The sequence below is a fragment of the Mastomys coucha genome, unplaced genomic scaffold (genome assembly GCF_008632895.1).
Source record: "Mastomys coucha isolate ucsf_1 unplaced genomic scaffold, UCSF_Mcou_1 pScaffold22, whole genome shotgun sequence".
Classification (NCBI taxonomy): Eukaryota; Metazoa; Chordata; class Mammalia; order Rodentia; family Muridae; genus Mastomys; species Mastomys coucha.
In genome coordinates this window covers 168,858,241-168,874,806 of record NW_022196905.1, presented here as the reverse complement: position 1 = coordinate 168,874,806, position 16,566 = coordinate 168,858,241, and the positions used below count along the sequence as shown (strand labels likewise).

The 16,566-nt window shown below is 42.9% G+C and overlaps 1 protein-coding gene across 3 annotated transcripts in view; it reads right to left on the bottom strand.

The window, feature by feature from the left end:
- Positions 1-7,775: 7,775 nt before the first annotated feature.
- Positions 7,776-16,566, bottom strand: part of Chrnb3 (cholinergic receptor nicotinic beta 3 subunit) — a 29,658-nt gene continuing 20,867 nt past the window's right edge. For all 3 annotated transcript variants that reach the window (XM_031342764.1, XM_031342763.1, XM_031342766.1), the window contains exons 4-6: positions 11,868-11,977; positions 10,796-11,678; positions 7,776-8,121 (exon numbers count right to left, since the gene is read on the bottom strand). In XM_031342764.1, the coding sequence (XP_031198624.1) occupies positions 7,987-8,121; positions 10,796-11,678; positions 11,868-11,977 (1,128 nt within the window). In that variant the 3' untranslated portion in view covers positions 7,776-7,986. The remainder of the gene's footprint in view (positions 8,122-10,795; positions 11,679-11,867; positions 11,978-16,566) is intronic.

Below are 16,566 nucleotides of genomic sequence, written 5' to 3'. Positions count from 1 at the left end.
CTTGGTCACTATCCACCTTGTTCATTGAGGTAGGCCTCTCAGTCAAACCAAAGTTCACTGAAATGGCTGGCTAGTCTGCTACCAGCTCGTTCCAGGAATGGCCTGTATGTGCTTTCTAAGGCTGGAGTTACAGTTGAGCTGCCATACCCACCTGACATTTACCTGTGTGCCAGGCATCCAAACTCCAGCCTTCTTTCTTGTATAGTAAGTGCTCTGACAGCTGATCCACCTCCCTAGCTAACCACTATCTGTTATACCAGACTGAGCAAATCAGTCGTCCAATCAGCCATTCTTCTCCAGAGATGATCTCTCTCTCTCTCTCTCTCTCTCTCTCTCTCTCTCTCTCTCTCTCTCTCTCTCTCTCTCTCTCTCTCATACACACACACACACACACACACACACGTATAAACAAAATTTCCAGCTGGTGTTTAAAATGTCCCAAGTAGGGGCTGGAAAGATTACTCAGGAATTGAGTTGCTCTTCTGCCAGAAGACCAGAGTTCAGTTCTTAGCTCAAGGCAGGTGGCTCATATCCACCTGAAGCTACAGCTCAAGGGGATCTGATGGCCTTTTCTGCCCTCCACAGGAATGCATACATGCAGCACACACTCATACACACACACACTCATACACAGATACACACACTCATGCACACACACACACGTATACTTCAATAAAAGCAATAAAGGTATATCTTTAGAAATGCCCAAAAGGCCACTGTGCCCATCCCAGTGGGTGGGGATGACATTATCTCTCCAGACCTGGGGACCAAGGATACTAAGCTCCTGTGTTCTGTGAAACAAATTGATGCAGAACTTTCCCTGTCAGAATGATCACATAATTGACACCCCTATGACAAACCAAGACTCTCTTGAAGGTTTTTATTTGGGACCCTAGTGTTGGAAGGATGAACAGACAGACACACCCTTACATAATACCTTGCAGCGGGAACATCAGTCCTATTGGGGTGAAGTAGAGAGATTCTTACCTAAGGCTTTGTGACCCTGAAGGTGATTTTATAATTTATTTATTTTTATTTTACATACATTTTTGGGGTTGCCTACATTTATGTCTGTGTGAGGGTGTGTTAGATCCCCTGGAAATGGAGCTACAGATAGTTGTAAGCTGCCATGTCAGTGCTGAGAATTGAACCTGGATCCTCTGGAAGAGCAGCCAGTGCTCTTAACCTCTGAGCCATTTCTCCAGCCCCTCTGAGGGTGATTTTAAAGCTAAAGAGTATTATAGTCAGCTTGTTAGTCAGACTGACTATAACCTGCATTAGTTACTTCCTTGACTACTACGATTGTATATTTGACAAGAATATGAATTAGTGAATGAAAGATTTGTTTTTGCTTTTAACTGGCTGTAGTCTATCATGGCGGGTGTGATGGTTTGTATATGCTTGGCCCAGGAAGTGGCACTATTTGGGGATGTGGCCTTGATGGAGTAGGTGTGTCACTGTGGGCATGGGCTTAAGACCCTCACCCTAGCTGCCTGGAAGTGAGTCTTCCACTAACAGCCTTCAGATGAAGATGTAGAACTCTCAGCTCCTCCTGCACCATGCCTGCCTGGATTCTGCCATGTTCCCACCTTGATGATAATGGACAGAACCTCTGAACCTGTAAGCCAGCCCCAATTAAATGTTGTCCTTTATAAGACTTACCTACGTCATGGTGTCTCTTCACAGCAGTAAAACTCTAACTAAGACAGTGGGGAAAGCGTGGCAACAGGAGCATGAGACTGCCAGCCACATTGCCTCCATGGTCAGGGAAGGCATGGGAGCAGGAGCGTGGGACAACTAGCCACATTGCCTCTATGGTCAGGAAGCAGAGAGACAAGGAAATGAGGCTGGATAAGAACCCTCAAGCCCCACCCACCCTTAGAAAGCCATTTCTTCCAGCTAGGCCATACTAGCTGGGAACCACGGGTTCAAATGCATAACCTAGGGGTTCTTTTCACATTCAAATGACAATAAAAGACATCTTCCTGGGGCTGCTTCTAGGTTACTTGAGTTGTTCATCACACTGTTGCACATTCTTCTGGATACCTTCAGATACTATAATCCTCAGGTTTATCTGAATCTCCCTTGCTGCCCAGGGCAGAGGCCATCTTCAAGTGCTCTGGTGCGTGTCTGACACTGCAGTGGACTGAACTGATTTCCAGCAGAGCCTTGAAGATCTACATTAGCTGCTCTCCGATGGTTGTTCAAATACCATAACCACAAGCCAAAGATAAAATTCCACTTTTACTTTCGCAGTTATTTTATTGGCATACTGAACAGAAAGAACAGTGAAGAAGAAAGTAGATGTCAGATTAAAGAGAAGTAGCTGTCATCATAATTATGTGAACTCATTTTAATACACAATACTACTTACTTCAGAGGAAGAACTTTGAGACAACCAAAAGGTCCAACTCAACATTGTACTCTGGAAATCACAGTGATCCATGTGTTTAATGAGATACCATCTTAACAAAATCCAAGACCATAGATATTATAAATTGGCTGTGTATCCTGGCCACAAGCTGTGCTACCCAGTTTACTACTAGACACAGTGATGACATCAAATTGTCACCCTATGAATTCAGTGATTAATCATAATCATAATGACATGGCAGTCAAAGAGCCTGAGTGCTTGAAGGCTGCAAAGTGGGCTTCGCATTACCTCGTGTGACCTATTCTGACCAATGACATGAAAGCAGAGGTACAGTCAGAATTACTGTTGTCACATTAGAATACAGGAAATTCAAGGGACAAAGGAACAAGCCAGATGACATCTGAAGCAAGCAGACTCAGAAATGAAAAGGTGGGACATTCTTGGTGATAGCAGAGTTATTCTTCCCATGAAAAGCATTGCCAAGGAAGAGACTGAAATTGATTTAGGAGGCATAACAATACAACCCTACTCTAGGTTCTGCTCTAGACAACCAACTGCAAAGCTAGAGTACACCTGAGGCAGAAAAATCTCAATTAACAGTTTTGTTAAACATGACAATATTGCTTTGGAAATGTTCTCATGTAAGAATTCTTTCAAGGTATACATTGAAAATGATGCATAGAGCTAGAAATGTTGGGACAGACTACACAAGAGGAAGCCACATGGATAATCCAACAAAACACTTCTGGTATCCAGACGTTGACATAGAAGCTTCCAAAGAGGGAGGCAACCAATAGTCCTACCCAGCTATGACATCTACAAACCACATCAATGACAAGCAAGCCATGATAACCCTAAAGTTGTCAGTAGTGGCATGCATACCTTGGTAGTAACCAACAATTCCACTCTCCCACAGTTCCTCATCCCATTCCTCCTCCCCTTGTCTCCAAGAGGATATCTCCACCTCCTGCCACCTGCCAGGCTTCCCCACTCCTTAGGGCCTCAAATCTATTGAGGGTTAGGCATGTCTTCTCCCACTGAGGCCAGACCAGGATGTCCTCTGCTATATTATGTATCAGGGGCCTCAGACCAGCTCTTGTATTCTGCCTGGTTGGTGGCTCAGTGTCTGAGAGATCTCAGGGGACTGGGTAACATGAGACTGCTGGTCTTTCTATGGGGTTGCTCTCTTCCTCAGCTTCTTCAAGCCTTTCACTAACCACAGGGATCCCCAATTTCAGTCCAATAGTTGGGTGTGAGTATCTGTGTCCATCTCAGTCAATTGTTTGTTAAATTATATTTTTAAAAAACCTTCTATTATCTGGCTTAAGGAAAATACTTTAAATAAGCCTTGTCTACACACCCAGCCCTATTAGATACATTGGGGATGTGATGGAGATGACACAGGCACAGGTAAGGAACTAACCCTCACTGAACAGAACAATCAAGAACAATAATGTTCAGAATCAGTGCAAAGAGAACTGCCAGAGACAGGGAGGTCTGTGGAGTTGTGCTCTGTGAAGACCACCTCAGGGGGTGGAGGGTGAGAGCTGAGAGCTAAACAATGAGGGCAACTCAAGAATCTGTCTATCTGTACAGGTCTTCCAATGCCCACTGATTAGGATCAACTAGCAAAATTTGCCCACAGATTTTTTTCTTCCTATACATGTGAAGCTAAAATGTCTTCACTTCCTTTGAACGTGTGTGTGTGTGTGTGTGTGTGTGTGTGTGTGTGTGTGTGTGTGTGGAGAAAGAAAGAGAGACAGAGACAGACAGAAAGATAGAGAGAGAGAGATTCTCTGTGTGCACACACATATGCTAAGGCATTTAGGGGGGTGGTGTTGAAGGATACCTAAATGGAAGTCGGTTCTCTCCTTCCACCAGGTGGGTTGTGGGTATTAAACTCAGATCCTCAGGCTTGGGAGATCCCGCCTTTACATGCTTAGCCCTCTCTCCACCCTTAAGGGTTCCTTGCTATAACATTATCTTATCCTTTGCAATACTCTCCCAGGATCATTGCAATATGTAAATATGTATTCTTTTCTATATCTGAAATTATTAATGTCATCTTCCACTTTAGCTGGTAGTAAAAATAAGCTATATCATGCATGCGTGGAGGCTTAATCTTTTATTTGATTCAACAGATAATATTTGTTGTGGGAAATGGTTCATGTTGATATTTTCCAAATGTAAAGCTAAGCTCAGATCCAAACACTTTTTCTAACATTAATACTGTACTTTTCCTAGCGTAATTACACGTCCAATGTGACAGGTTTAAATCAAGCTGGGGGAGGGGGAATAATAACTATTTGTCCTTTTATCCACAGTATCATTCAGGAAATCATAGCTAAACCTTGATTTTTATCACAACGTGTTCCTGCAAAGTTTAACCTGAGGTAGCCACAGAGCAGACTACACCCCCACACACACACTTCACCACTACCTGCCATACAAGGAAAAAAACTACTGTTAGGACCATGGGGTTCAACATTCAGGAAGCTCCATAACAATCCAAAAGATAGAGTGTAGGAGAACTTCAAAGGCCATGAATCTTCACCTCGTTCAACTGATCCACAAGCTAAAAAGTCCTCTAGGAGACAGCTAGTGTAAGGACCACTGCTCACACCACTGGTTAGCCACAAAGCTAGGACTAGCAATCTGTGTGACCTAGCTCTTATCCCGCTGTGTTTATTCGTTTCTTTAAAAATCCATCTGGGTGCTGGATCTTGTGGGCACATGCTTAGGAGTGAGATGGGCAAGCTGCATAGTCTGTGCAAGACGGTCTAAAGAGCCTGAAGCAGAGATTCTCCTTCAACTAGCTGTAGCAGGGCTCAGTGGGAACTCTAGACCAGGGTTTACACCATTCCCTCTACACAGGCACTTAAACACCATTTGAAGAGTCCAAGAAAGAGCCGCTGGAGAAGTATGACCAAGGGCTGACTTCACCATGGGTGGTGAGGGGGTGGATGTGGGCGGTGGTGCCCGGGTTGGAAGAATGATCCTGACAGCCTGAGTGCAGAGACTCCCACTGAGCTATTGCAAAGGATCCCATCCTCCCTTTACCACCGCCTCATCCAGCCAGAGAGAAACCAGCTGCCGAGGCAGGCCAAAGGCTGGGACCACACTAGAGTATACACGCAGCACAAATTGGATTTGGGGGCGGGAGGACTTAAAAATAAATAAATAAATTAGGATCTGATGTTGGGGGATAGGGTGCAGGAGTAGGTCTAGGAGAAGTTACAGGGGAGGAATTTGGAGTAAATAGGATCAAAATATGTTGTATGGAATTGTCAAATATGTTGTATGGAATTAAGAAATTATTAATTAAAGAATTTTAAAAGTATGAAAGAAGAGTCGGTCTGATGAGATGGCTCAGTGGGTAAGAGCACCGACTGCTCTTCTAAAAGTCCTGAGTTCAAATCCCAGCATCCATATGGTGGCTCACAACCACCTGTAATGAGATCTGATGTCTTCTTCTACTGTGTCTGAAGACAGCTACAGTGTACTTATTTATAATAATAAATAAATCTTTTTTTGTTTTTGTTTTTAGTTTTTTTGATACAGGGTTTCTCTATGTATCCCTGGCTGTCCTGGAACTCACTCTGAAGACCAGGCTGGCCTCGAACTCAGAAATCCGCCTGCCTCTGCCTCTTAAGTGCTGAGATTAATGGCGTGTACCAAGCAGGTCCGACGAGCAAGCATGGTCAACCGAGTAAGCACGGTTGATCAAAATGAGAAGTCCTAAAAATCAATTCCCAACAACCAGATGAAGGCTCACAACTATCTGTACAGCTATAGTGTGTACTCATATACATGAAATGAATAAATCTGTTTAAGAAAGAAACAAAGAAACAAAGAAAGAGTCAAACAGTTAGTTAATAAAGGTGTCTATGGAGAACAGACCCAGCAATGACAAGAAATTTTATCAGAAATTTTAAGAGGCAAAAAGAGAAAATGGAGAACAGAGATAGAAACAGAAAAAAATCTGCATAGTTTGAAGACATTAGTCATCACATGCAGAGAGAAAGAGATAGGGAGAAAGGAGAGGAGAAGGGGAGGGTGGAGAGAACAGAGATAGAGATGGGTGGATATATCATTCTGTGACATATCTCAGACTGAAGATAAGAAAAGCTTAAGCGGTTTAGGAAGAAACAAAACAGACTAACGGGAATAAGAGAACTCTTACTGTATGTTGCAGTGATAATGACCTAAAAATAAAACCTTAGGCTGGGGTTTTTTAAAATCTCAGGGATAAACAGCTTAGAGGAACCGTGTCTAAAAAGAGAAACAGAGCATACAGGGCTTCACCAACATGGAAGAACAAACTCCTTTAACAAAATCCAGGAAGAACTCAGTGGCAACAAAGGCAATCTGATAAACACACCCTGACAATCCTGGAGGAGCATGGGGGGGAGGGGTGGATGAGGAAAGGAGAGAGACACAGGGAGAAGAAGATGAAGGCAGAGGACTCTGGGAAAACCAGTTCTGTCTGTGGTGGCTTGACTAGAAATAGCCCCATAGGCTCCTATATCCTGATACTTAGTCATCAGGGATTGGCACTACGTGAGAAGGATCCAGAGGTGTAGCTTGGTTGGAGGAAATATGTCACCGGGGATGTGCTTTGGGGTTTTCAAGAGCCCGCGCCAGTCTCTCTCTTCCTGCTGCCTACAGATGCAGATGTGCTCTAGGCTACCTCTCCCAACACCGTGTCTGCCCGAGTACCACCATGCTTCTCACTGTAATGAAAGTGGACTCAACCTCTGAAGCTGACCTGTTGCCATGGTTATGGTGTCTCTTCACAGGAATAGAACACTGGCTAAGATGCCATCCAAAACCGTCATCAAAGAACATCCAACACTTTTAATTTTCTAAGAGAAAAAAAAGGCATGTATTAATGAATGCAGTTCTGGTAGCTAATGGCTGTTTTTCTGGTGTAAGTTATTTTGATGTAACCTTACAGCGAGCTGGAAATCACCCAGAATCCCTTACCTGCATTAGAAAAGTTTGCAGTGCCATGAATGGACTTCAAATAACACTTGCCTTAGACGTCCAATAACACCCGTCATAGCCATTCAAGGTCATCATCATTGACCCTGTTTGTGGGACATTCATTGACAAGTGGCATCTATGACCTGTGTGCCAAGAGTTGTACCTGTGTAATTCCTGAAACTATTGTCAAAACATGTTCCCCCACACTGCTAGAGAAGTACCACATGGCCCCAGTATGCAGACAAGTCACCAAGGGGCTGGACAGATACTAGGAGTTCAGTGGATGGACAAAGTCAGGAGTTTAGGGATGAACAGATGGAGGAGTCTGGGGATGGACAGATGTAGTAGTTCAGGAATGAGCAGATAGAGGAGTTCGGGGCCTCCCACACAACAACATAACACAGAGACTTCTCTGAATTGCCCAAATACATCTTTAGTGGCAGCCACCATCACACTAGCTCAAGCCCACGTTTTCAGTGTCCTCCAATCACAGAAGGCTCCCAGGACGAAACAAGGGCACCACAACTGTTGCATGCATCTCCTTTCTGTGAACATGCCAGCAGCCGTCAGTCCTAAGGTGGGATTCTCTCTATGACTATCTTCTATATGGATCCAGAGAGTGGTTCCTAATGGAAGCGATATATCCACATCTTCAAGGCTGGAATAAAAATCAGAACGGAGCCCAAGACCGAAGCTATGAGAAAGAGCCACAGGAAGATGCGGTCAAGAACTTGAGCCACAAATTTCCAGTCTTGCACTACCTGCAAAAGAGAAAAGGGCATCTTTCATTCAAGAAGCTGAACTCATTAGGGGGTGTAAGTAGAGTAATATTGGATTCAGGACACTTTTATGTTTTCTTTTTTTTTTTTTTTTTTTTTTAAAGATTTATTTATTATTATAAATGAGTACACTGTAGCTGTCTTCAGACCCCAGAAGAGGGCATCAGATTTCATTATGGGTGGTTGTGAGCCACCATGTGGTTGCTGGGATTTGAACTCATGACCTTCAGAAGAGCTGACGGTGCTCTTACCCACTGAGCCATCTCACCAGCCCAGGACACTTTTATGTTTTCAAGATGTATCTACACATCGCTGATGGCATGGGCTTGGATTCCGTCCAGTGACGTCATTCATCGTACCCCAAGAAAGTAGCTTGCAAACTGACAGTTTAGTACCATCTTCCATCAATAGTGAGGATGTAAAACAGAAACTACAGGATTATTTGGATACTTGGAGATATGCTGATCAAACACAAATTTTAAAAACTGATTTTATCTTTATAAAATACTTCCTGGCACGCCTACGAAACTAATCACAAACTGATGTCTTTTTAAAAAAAATTTTTTTTTTTGATATTTTCTTTATTTACATGTAACTTTCTCCATTCCCGGTTTCCCCTCCAAAAAACAAACAAACAAACAAAAACAAATCCCTGTTGCCTCCCACCTCCCCATGCCTGTCACCCCGCCCTCTCCTACTTTCTGGCCCTGGCATTCCCCTACACTGGGGCTAAAAAATTTTTTTAACTTTTATTTTTTTACTCTCCAGCTGTTGCCTGCCTCCCCACAAACTGATGTCTTTAAAGCATTTGTAATTAAGTAATCACAGGATTTTCCTCCTACTCCGCAAGTGGGTGTGGCTCCTATCGATCCAGAAGATGGCACTGAGGACAAGAAGAAGTGACAGGTATTATAAGAAAGGGGTCTGTGGACTCTCTAGTAGGCAGAGACCTTGCCATAGAATGGGTACCAGCCTGGAGCAGCAGGTCAGAGAAATAACAAGCCATGAGCTGGGGAACTCTGTGAAAGCAGCGTAGGAGCTCACCTTTCAAGGGACAGAGCCTGGGTTTTGCACGTGGTCTGAGGCTTACAGCAGTTTCACAGAAAGCTTCGAAATATAATCATAAGAAAGAAAATATGCTCTATGGAAACCACTTCAGATCTTGAAAAGGGAGAGAGGACAGGGATACTGATGGGGGGAGGAGAGTTCCTTCCTGGATTCTAGGAACCATTACCATCTTCCCAGGAATCTCACAGAAGTACTGAGCAGCAGATATCCCCTGAACCTCAGGGTAGTTTGTCAGGGGAAACCAAAACACTCTATCGGGAATTGCTAATCAGTGTTTCCCTCTGCAGTGCCTGTAAACAAGGACTTAGTAAAGATGGAACCGAACAGGGGGCCTGCCCACTCCCTGGAGGGAGATGTCATGCTGTTCTAAGGTTCCCAAGTCAAGAAACGAAACTGTAGCCTAAATCACACAAGCGAGATAACAGGAAAATGGTAAAATTAGCATTTTACTGTAATAATTCGTAATCCCTTAGGTAATGGGATTATTAATGGTTGTGTTCCTCTTGTCTTTGAGTTTTCCGAAGTAGTTGTCCTGGTCATATTAAAAACCCCACTTAAGTGTTTTTATTAATATTTACAAAAGATGTAAAGAAATAAAACAGAAATCCTTCCCTAATAGCTGAAGTATAACTGTACAAGCTGGTATTTTCCTAGTCTCATTTTAATCAAATCTGTAATTGTACAAAAAATATGATGAACAGTTAAAAGAGAAAGCTAAACCAGGCTGAACCTCTGAAGACACCGTAAAATGTAAAGCACGCTTCCAAAAACATTGTCATAAGCCTGTGTGAAAGCCTTGGCCTAATTTTCAAGATTTTTTTTTTTTTTAGTAAAATGACTTATCCCTGCCTGCAGTTGGTGAGGAGATAAAGGCTGCTTTGTTATGGCTTCTCGTCATGTTCTTCACGGGAGGCTCCAGAGAAACAAAGTTCTGGCAAAGTTACATGTCCCACAGAATGGAGATAGGTCTGTGCTCACAACAGTGGTGCCTTTAAACCTTAGGCATCTCTGCCTTTGAGACAGGCTCTCGGTCCGTGAACCATGTTGATCTCAAGCTCGCACCCTCAGCTTCCTGAGAAGCCAGGATCCCAGGATGGAATCACTCAGCTTCCTTCTTGCTTTCTGTAATGTGTACACTAAGCAACCAGGTCCTTTTCCCTCGGTGAAGCACCTGTTATAACTAAATTTATATTATTCTTCAAATTTTGATCTTTCTAGTCACTAAACACATTTCTAAACACTGGGTTTAAAAACATCATGACGTCAAAAACTGAAAAATTACCATAGACCAGGGTAACCCATTCAAAGGTGTAACTGAGTTCTTAAAAACAGAATTGAGGAATTATGTTGAACAGCGCTGAATCTGCAGCTGCTTGTTTTCAGTCATTATACTTTTGTGAACTTTTTTGTTTTAATTTAGTGCTAAATTCCTCCGATTTGCTGGGCTTGTTCTACATGGTTTGTGTGCGGAGAGCAGCTGACAGTGCCGTTGGTAACAAGGACCACATCGCGCTGTACCGCACACCACCATGGCTTTCCTGTGCACCCCTCGGTTACTTACAGCCTTCTCACCTCGCAGCACACTCACCTGGCTGATGAAGTGTTCCTTCTTCACATGCCTCGAAATGTATCTGATGGACTCAGAGGCCTTCTCCAGGAAAGCGACCAGGACTCTTTCTCCATCACTGGCAGGCGTCTGTTTCTTTTTCCCTGGGACTTTCCCCCTCACGGCTGCCTTACTCTCCCTTCCATCCGGGAAAGAGAAGCGATCCATGGGGTCCTTCATGCAAAGCCATCTCGGGAGTTTTTGCAGAAACAGCCTCTTCACCCAGGGGGCCATGGGATGGTAGGTTGAGGAAGATCTGTGGTGGACATTAATTACAAAAACCGTGACGATAATAGACAGCGTGACAAAAATCATAATGAAGAGGAGATACTCGCCAATGAGAGGGATGACTTTCGAAGAAGACGGGATTATTTCTTCAATTACTAAAAGAAACACTGTCAAAGAGACCAAAACCGAGGTGGATAACGACAGTTTTTCCCCTTCGTCAGAGGGTAGGTAGAACACCAGGACCGTGAGAAAAGACAGCCCCAGGCAGGGGATTATCAAAAAGAGTGTGTAAAACAGGGGCAGGCGTCTCAGAACAAAAGAGTAGGTAACGAACGGATAGGAGTAAAAGCCTTCTCTTCTGCTGCCCTTCATCCCTTTTGCATTTAGTATCTCCCACTCTCCGTTATCAAAGAAGTCTTTCCGGTCAACGTTTTCATTGATCAGAATGAGGTCGACCATGGTACCATCGTAAGTCCAGGATCCAAACTTCATTGAGCAGTTCTGCCTGTCGAACGGGAAAAATGTGACATCCATGGTGCAGGAACTTTTATAGCTGGCGGGAGGAGTCCAGCTGACGGCTCCACTGGATTTCACAATGGCCTTGGTCATGAGGGAGCCCTCAAAGCGTCCGTCAGCGCTGCCATGAAAGGAGTTACCCATTAGTGGACGGCTGAACACTCAGTTTGAGGGCAATCTACATTGCCTTGCTTTCAAGTCATGCTTTACAAAGAAACCACTTTGATAGATGGTTAATTATTCTACCCAAATCAGACTTTCTGCTTCTGGTGTTAATCTGACCAACGCGGTATTCTTCTAAGATACTTACTTTTCAAAGAGAACTATGTCAGGCAGCCAGAGCGATTCCGACGGAACCTTTATCGAATTAATTCCACCATAGTCTTCGGGATTCCACCGTAATTTTTGGTCTGTCCATTCCTGCATGGAATGAGTATGCAGCAAAGTTTATTCTGAAAATTCATTACTGTGGAACTTGGGATCTTCAAAGTTCTTCAGTTTACCAGCGCATCATTTTGTTACAAAAGGGATTTTTTCACCCAGATTGGAATGTGGCATCCTATCTAGAATTCGGTGCAGCTTCTGGATACAACATAAGCCAGCCTGGCCTCTGAACCTCCACATGCCCATGCATGAGCCAGTAAAGAGTCAAATGGCATAGGACATTGATTTGCGCTTTGTGTTTTTCCTCTTTTCTCTTAAGAAACAAACAAGAAAAGCCACAGCTGTGTGGGGAGGTGCATGTCTCTCGTCCCAGTACTTGGGAAAGTGAGCCAAGAGGACCATGAGCTCAAAGCCAACTTGCTTTACACAGTGAGATCCTCTCTAAACAGTGATAACCATCTCATTCGGTTTATTCCAGGACGATTGTTTATTGAGATTTCTGTCCCTTGACAATAGGGACGGATGATCTTGGCCTGTTACTGTGAAATGTTCAGCTCTGTTGACCATTCCTGATGGCACTGTCACTTTTATACCTTCCAAATGGACAGAGACTTAACTTTTATACTTTATCTAAATTGATTTTGATAATTTAATGCATAATTTATTTAGCATTTTAAAGTATGTCCTTAATATTCTGGACTTCCATATGTTTATTTTTTTTTTTCTTCAAGCACTAGAAGGGTCTAACCAGCGTGAGGCTCCCAGGAGAACAGTGCTGCCATCTAGGTCATTAAAAAATCAGGAATTGGCAGATGGGTGACTTAATTAGATGGTAAAATACGGAAATGTCTGATGCCTAAAAATGTAAAAATAGCTTTCTAAATATTTATGCTTGCACCCATACCTTTATGAGGCTCTCAGCTTTGGTCAAAGCAGCTTTGCTTCCAGTAGATAGTGGTCAATCTGTGGACCCACAACTGTTCTGTGTTCCAAAGAAGTGACTAGGACTGATCAGGGATAGGTAGAATATCTCTATCCACCTCTCCCAAGCCCTGCCATCCCACCCATGGCTCAGGGAACATCACAAAAGAGGGGACAGGACAAGTGTAAGAGCCAGGGGTCAGGGTCAAAACTGTCTTCTGGACATGGCAGGGCAATGCTGTCCTGAACTCATTGTAGCCGTGGTTGTCTGCACAAAACTTGCACAAAAGGAAACCAGTCTGTGTTCCCATATAGAAGGGGAAGGGACAGCCAAGCTCCCACCCCACCTGAGTAGCTATTGATAATGATGCCTGCTAAGGGACAGAGAGTCTGTTTTTCTTAGAGGTACAATTCCTGGGGTCAGCCTTGTTCCAGTGGATGGCCCCACACCCATGCCTATAATATAGATAGATAAGTACCACAAATCTAACAAGAAGGATATATATACACATGTACATACAATAAGTGGGGGATCCTGAAAAGGGTGGAGAAGTAGGAAATGAATATAAATAAAATACACTGTCCACAAGTATGAATTTGTCAGAGAATACATCTATAATATTTTGCTTTGGATTTAATGTAGTCAGAGAGATGAAGGCATAGTTTGGTATAGAAAACTGTTACATCAAACTGTCTTTTGTATTATTTCCTGTTATTTTTGGCAAAGCAGCTTACATGGATTTGTTTGGGGCACAAGGGGCACACATGTCTAGTTATAGCTGGCATTTTCATCTGTGTGTGTTGCTTAAATAAATGCTGATTTATTATCTCTAAACAAAGGTCTAGGACGGTGGGAGAGGAGCTACTGAGGCACCACTTTTGGCTGGGGGGACAGGGGGTCATCGGCAGTTGATGGCCGCTGGAGGGAGAAAAGGAACTTCTCTTTGCAGAAGAGCCAAGGTGCATTGCTTATGCCTCAGTGGATGGCCCAATACCCATGCACACAAGGGCAACAGTAATTGGATTCAGTGAAAAAAAATAGATAGATAGATAGATAGAAAGATAGATAGATAGATAGATAGATAGACAGACAGACATGAAGTGTGCTGGGGAGGCCAGTCAGAGTTGAAGTGGGAAGTGAACAGTGGCTATGACTAAGACATAAGGCTCCTATATGAAGCCTTAGTCTTCAAAGAATAAATTTAGTCTTCAAAGAATAAATTAAAATATTATTTTTAAAAAATAAGGGCTGGAGAAATGGCCCAGTGGTTAAGAGCACTGGCTGCTCTTCCAGAGGTCTTGAGTTCAATTCCCAGCAACCACATGGTGGCTCAAAACCATCTGTAATGGGATCTGATGTCACCTTCTGGTGTCTCTGAAGACAGTGACAGTGTACTCACATATATAAAATAAATTTTAAAAGATTAAAATAAAATAAACTTGAAGCTCCTGATAAATAGCAGGATCTCAGCAAATGTGACATCTCTCTACTTTTTTAAAATATTTATTTTATTTATTTTATGTGTATGAGTACACTGTAGCTATACAGATGGCCGTGAGCTATCATGTGTGTAGCTGCTGGGAATTGAACTCAGGACCTCTGCTGGCCCCTGCTCGCTCTGGCCTGCTTGCTCTGGCCCCCGTTCGTTCCAGCGTAATTCACTGTAGCTATCTTCAGACGCACCAGAAGAGGGCGTCAGATCTCATTACGGGTGGTTGTGAGCCACCATGTGGTTGCTGGGATCCGAACTCAGGACCTTTGGAAGAGTAGTCAGTGCTCTTACCTGCTGAGCCATCTCACCAGCCCCAACATCTCTCTACTTTAAACAAAGACACATGGCCTTTGGGAATTTAGACTCTAAAATACTTAAAATAGTGCATAACTGTGAGAAAGCCTTCTTAGAAGACTAGCTACTTAAAAGCCAGACTAATTAAAGCACGTAGGAGATTTTCTCAACATCTTCATGCTTTTCTGTTTCCTTACCCCCATTTGTAAGAATGCACATCTCCCTCTCTGTGATTACTTATGTCCATCCTTCCCAGAGACTCTCAGAACCATCAGAGGGTCCAAGTCTCACGCATAGTATAGCATGTTTTGTTTGCTTCGCTTTACTTTCCCCTCATTTGCCATTGAGAAGTCTGTTCACAATAAAATCCCACACTCTGCCTGGTTCCTGATGCAGATGGTCACATGATCAGTGCAGCATCGCCTGCTAAGACTTTCCTGTCCCTCACCTCTTCTGAAATTTTAAAACAGCTATTCAAGGTCCCTTCATAAGCCAGGCTTCATTCAAATGCAGGCATCTAAGAGTTAAATCTAGAACTAGGAATGGGGTTGCGGGGGTGTGGAGGGCGCTCTGTTTTCTAAAGCCCAAAGTTGTTCCTGTACGATTAAGGCTTGATGATGCTCTTAATGTTTAGCCATGAGGACAGGTGACCTTAATCTGTTACATCCCATCAAAAAATAATTTAGATTTAACTCTTTTGCAAGATATTTGGGACTGCTTGCAAATGTGCTTTCGTAAGTTACCAGCCAGAAGAGCAAAAATTGAAGATTGCTTTATCCATAGGTTTTCATGAGGAGTCTCATTCTTAAAACTTAAAAATCTGCTGATTGTCCTCAATCCTATATGCAGAAAAGGGATTTGTCAGCAAAAGAATCTAGGCTGTGTTTTAATTCATAAAGCTATGAAGTATTTAATCTAAAAAAAAATAATTTTGCCTAGGTTTAAATAATGTTGAAAGGGATTTGAATGTAAATTTACCTAGAAGATTTTTCTGTGGTCGAATGTTAATACACTGATACTATTAGAAACCAGTTCATGCCTAAAGTAACACTGCTTTCATTTTTAAAAGATTTATATGTTTACTTCTTATAGTGTATGGCACATGTGTGCAGGTGCCCACAGAGGCCAGAAGGGACTTGGCTGACTAGTAAGAGTAATTTAATCATTGAGCTGTGATAGTGCACGCCTTTAATCCCAGCAATCCAGAGGCAGAGGCAGGCAGATCTCATGAATTTGAGGCCAGCCTGGTCTACAGATCTAGTTTCAGGACAGCCAGGGCTACACAAAGAAACCCTGTCTTGAAAAATAAAAACAAACCAAACAACAAATGCTGCTCCACTCTGCTCTTATCTACATTTACTAAACACATATGACTTGTGCTGAATTTGCTATGCCTTTGACTACATCAGAACTAAGGTCTTTCAAAGCAACAATATCTTAGACCACTTGACGGACTCAAAAGTAAAGAGAAATGTGGGCATCTCTACAATGAAAGACAGCTATGCATACAACTTGAGTTGAGGAATGGGAAAGAATATATCATGTGAAAATTTCTGAAAAGAAAACTTTATGGAGAATTTAAGTCTTTACAGAATTAAAGACTTGTAAGTTTGAAGCACGCCAAGTGACCAGTTGAGCCCTCTTTTTATATACCATGACTTATATGTCAAACTTTAACATATAAACTGGCTGGTAACATTTGATAATTCAGCTATTTCTAAGTATGATTCAGGTGGAACTCAGCCATTTCAGTAGTCTGTTGATTTAAGTGTGCTCTGCCTTTATTTGCCCTGACTCAATAAGCATTTTTATCATCTACAAAATGCACTTGTTCTCCAGAAAAGGGTTTATTGGCACTCACCTCTCTCCCTTCTCTTTCTCTCTCCCTCTCCCTCTCTCCCTCTCCCTCTCTCTCTC